The 1,848-nt window shown below is 48.8% G+C and overlaps 1 protein-coding gene across 1 annotated transcript; it reads left to right on the top strand.

The window, feature by feature from the left end:
* Nucleotides 1-518: 518 nt before the first annotated feature.
* Nucleotides 519-1,595, top strand: Pmar_PMAR005671 (Alkaline elastase YaB precursor, putative; the record flags this gene model as incomplete). The annotated part of the gene is made up of 1 exon (XM_002781577.1): nucleotides 519-1,595. The coding sequence occupies one exon, from the start codon at nucleotides 519-521 to the stop codon at nucleotides 1,593-1,595; it is 1,077 nt and encodes a 358-aa protein (XP_002781623.1).
* Nucleotides 1,596-1,848: the final 253 nt, after the last annotated feature.

Here is a 1,848-nt window from a genome sequence, read left to right as displayed (position 1 = left end):
AGCGCTAGCTGCAGGAGCGGCTGTAATTCCTCGTGGAACGAGTATGATTCCTAAATATCTTAATCACACTGACATGATCATCATTCTGTAATGATCGACCTCTTGGTCAAGGTTTTCCTTGATTGAGCAGTGAGAAGACTATTCGTGAACCCAAGAGATGCCACAGTTTCGTCTTTTCTGCACATAACAGCTTCATGTCAAAGCGCTCTACCCTCTTCTGGACTCTCTTCGCCATCACTATCAGCTTTGGTGCGAGCACTAGTAGTCGCACCCTGCTAAGGATATCTCATCGTGGAGTCCCACTCGACATTCGTCATGTACCAAGAATGATGGCACAGGCTCTCGCGGCCTCTGACGGAACGGTACAATCTCTCAGTCAAGATGATCTTGATTGTGAACGATGCTTCGCACAAGATGAGATGATCTATGACTTGAAGGCATTGGGGGTACAAATTATAGACTCCAGTTGTCCGGCTGGTCAAAATCAAATTCTGAACTACTTGAGGAAAGCAGAACATATGTTGAGCATCGACTTCGATTGCGAGCCCGACTCGAGGGTCACTCTGCATCCGGCTTTCACCAAGGACATGGCCACGTGCACTGGTGGCAATCCTGCTCTCGGCACAAACGACCCAGGCTCTTCATGCCAGCGTAACCTCGAGGTTATCAATTTAGGCGCTGCTTTTGAAGCGGCTCGCTCAGCCGGACGGAAGCTGAAGGATGTTGTGTTGGCTATCAGCGACACTGGTGTTGACATGACCCATCCTGATCTGGTTAATCAGTTCTGGAGAGGTCCTCTCAATATTATCGGCTACAACTTCATAGACAACAGTCCTGATGTTACTGATGACAATGGTCACGGTACTCACTGTGCTGGCAATGCTGCAGCTCAGACTAACAATAGCATTGGTATCGCAGGAGTGGCAAATATAGATGGGTCTGCACCTAGAGTCAAGCTGATGATACTCAAGTTCCTTGATGCCTCCGGAAGCGGCTATTCGAGTGACGGACTGAAAGCCCTCAACTTTGCGGTTCAGGCCGGTGCAGCAGTCTCCTCTCACTCCTACGGCTCATATGTTGGGAGTGAAATCGAGAAGACCGCATACAAGAACGCCGCTGCTGCTGGGCATTTGGTTGTTGCTGCGGCTGGAAACGACGAGATCAATTTGGAAAAGGTGCCGCAATATCCGTGCTCCTACGCGACCGAAACGTCACCAATGCTCTGTGTGGCCGCCAGTACCTCCGATCCAACCGAAACTATCTCTCTCGCCTCTTTCTCGAATGCTGGTTCTGTAACGAAGGTTGCCGCACCCGGTGTTGATATTTATTCAACTATGCCAGGCGGGCTCTATGGTTATAAGAGTGGTACATCGATGTCGACTCCTACGGTTGCCGGTGTCACGGCTTTGCTGGGTACGCTCGGTCTAGGTAGCCAGGAAATAACGGACACTATTATCAAGTCTCGGACCGATGGTTTACCGAATAAGTTCGGGCTATCTGATATCGGGTTAATAAATGCCTACAAAGCAGTCCAAATAGCTCTGGGCTCGCCGGCTTTACGCTTAAGAAAGAACACCCAGTCTTCGAATAGTTGAGTGCTTGGCGAGGATTTCTGATTCCTCTCCGAGTACCAAGTCACTTTTCAGTCCTGTAAGTCCTTGATTATCAACGTTACGTCGCTTTCTTGATCAGTCTCTCCTTATGAGTATTGCATATTGTGGGGTAATGATTAGGGCTCAGCCAGGAATATGCTTTAATCGACAACTATCTTGAACCAGTTCACTTGAGTTCTCTGCATTATATTGCAGCTTCTTACATCTGTGACACAGATTCTGTGTTCCGAGCGTC

This window comes from Perkinsus marinus (genome assembly GCF_000006405.1).
Source record: "Perkinsus marinus ATCC 50983 genomic scaffold scf_1104296941778, whole genome shotgun sequence".
Classification (NCBI taxonomy): Eukaryota; Perkinsozoa; order Perkinsida; family Perkinsidae; genus Perkinsus; species Perkinsus marinus.
Note: the sequence above shows the minus strand (reverse complement) of the source record. Positions and strands in the feature narration are given on the sequence as shown.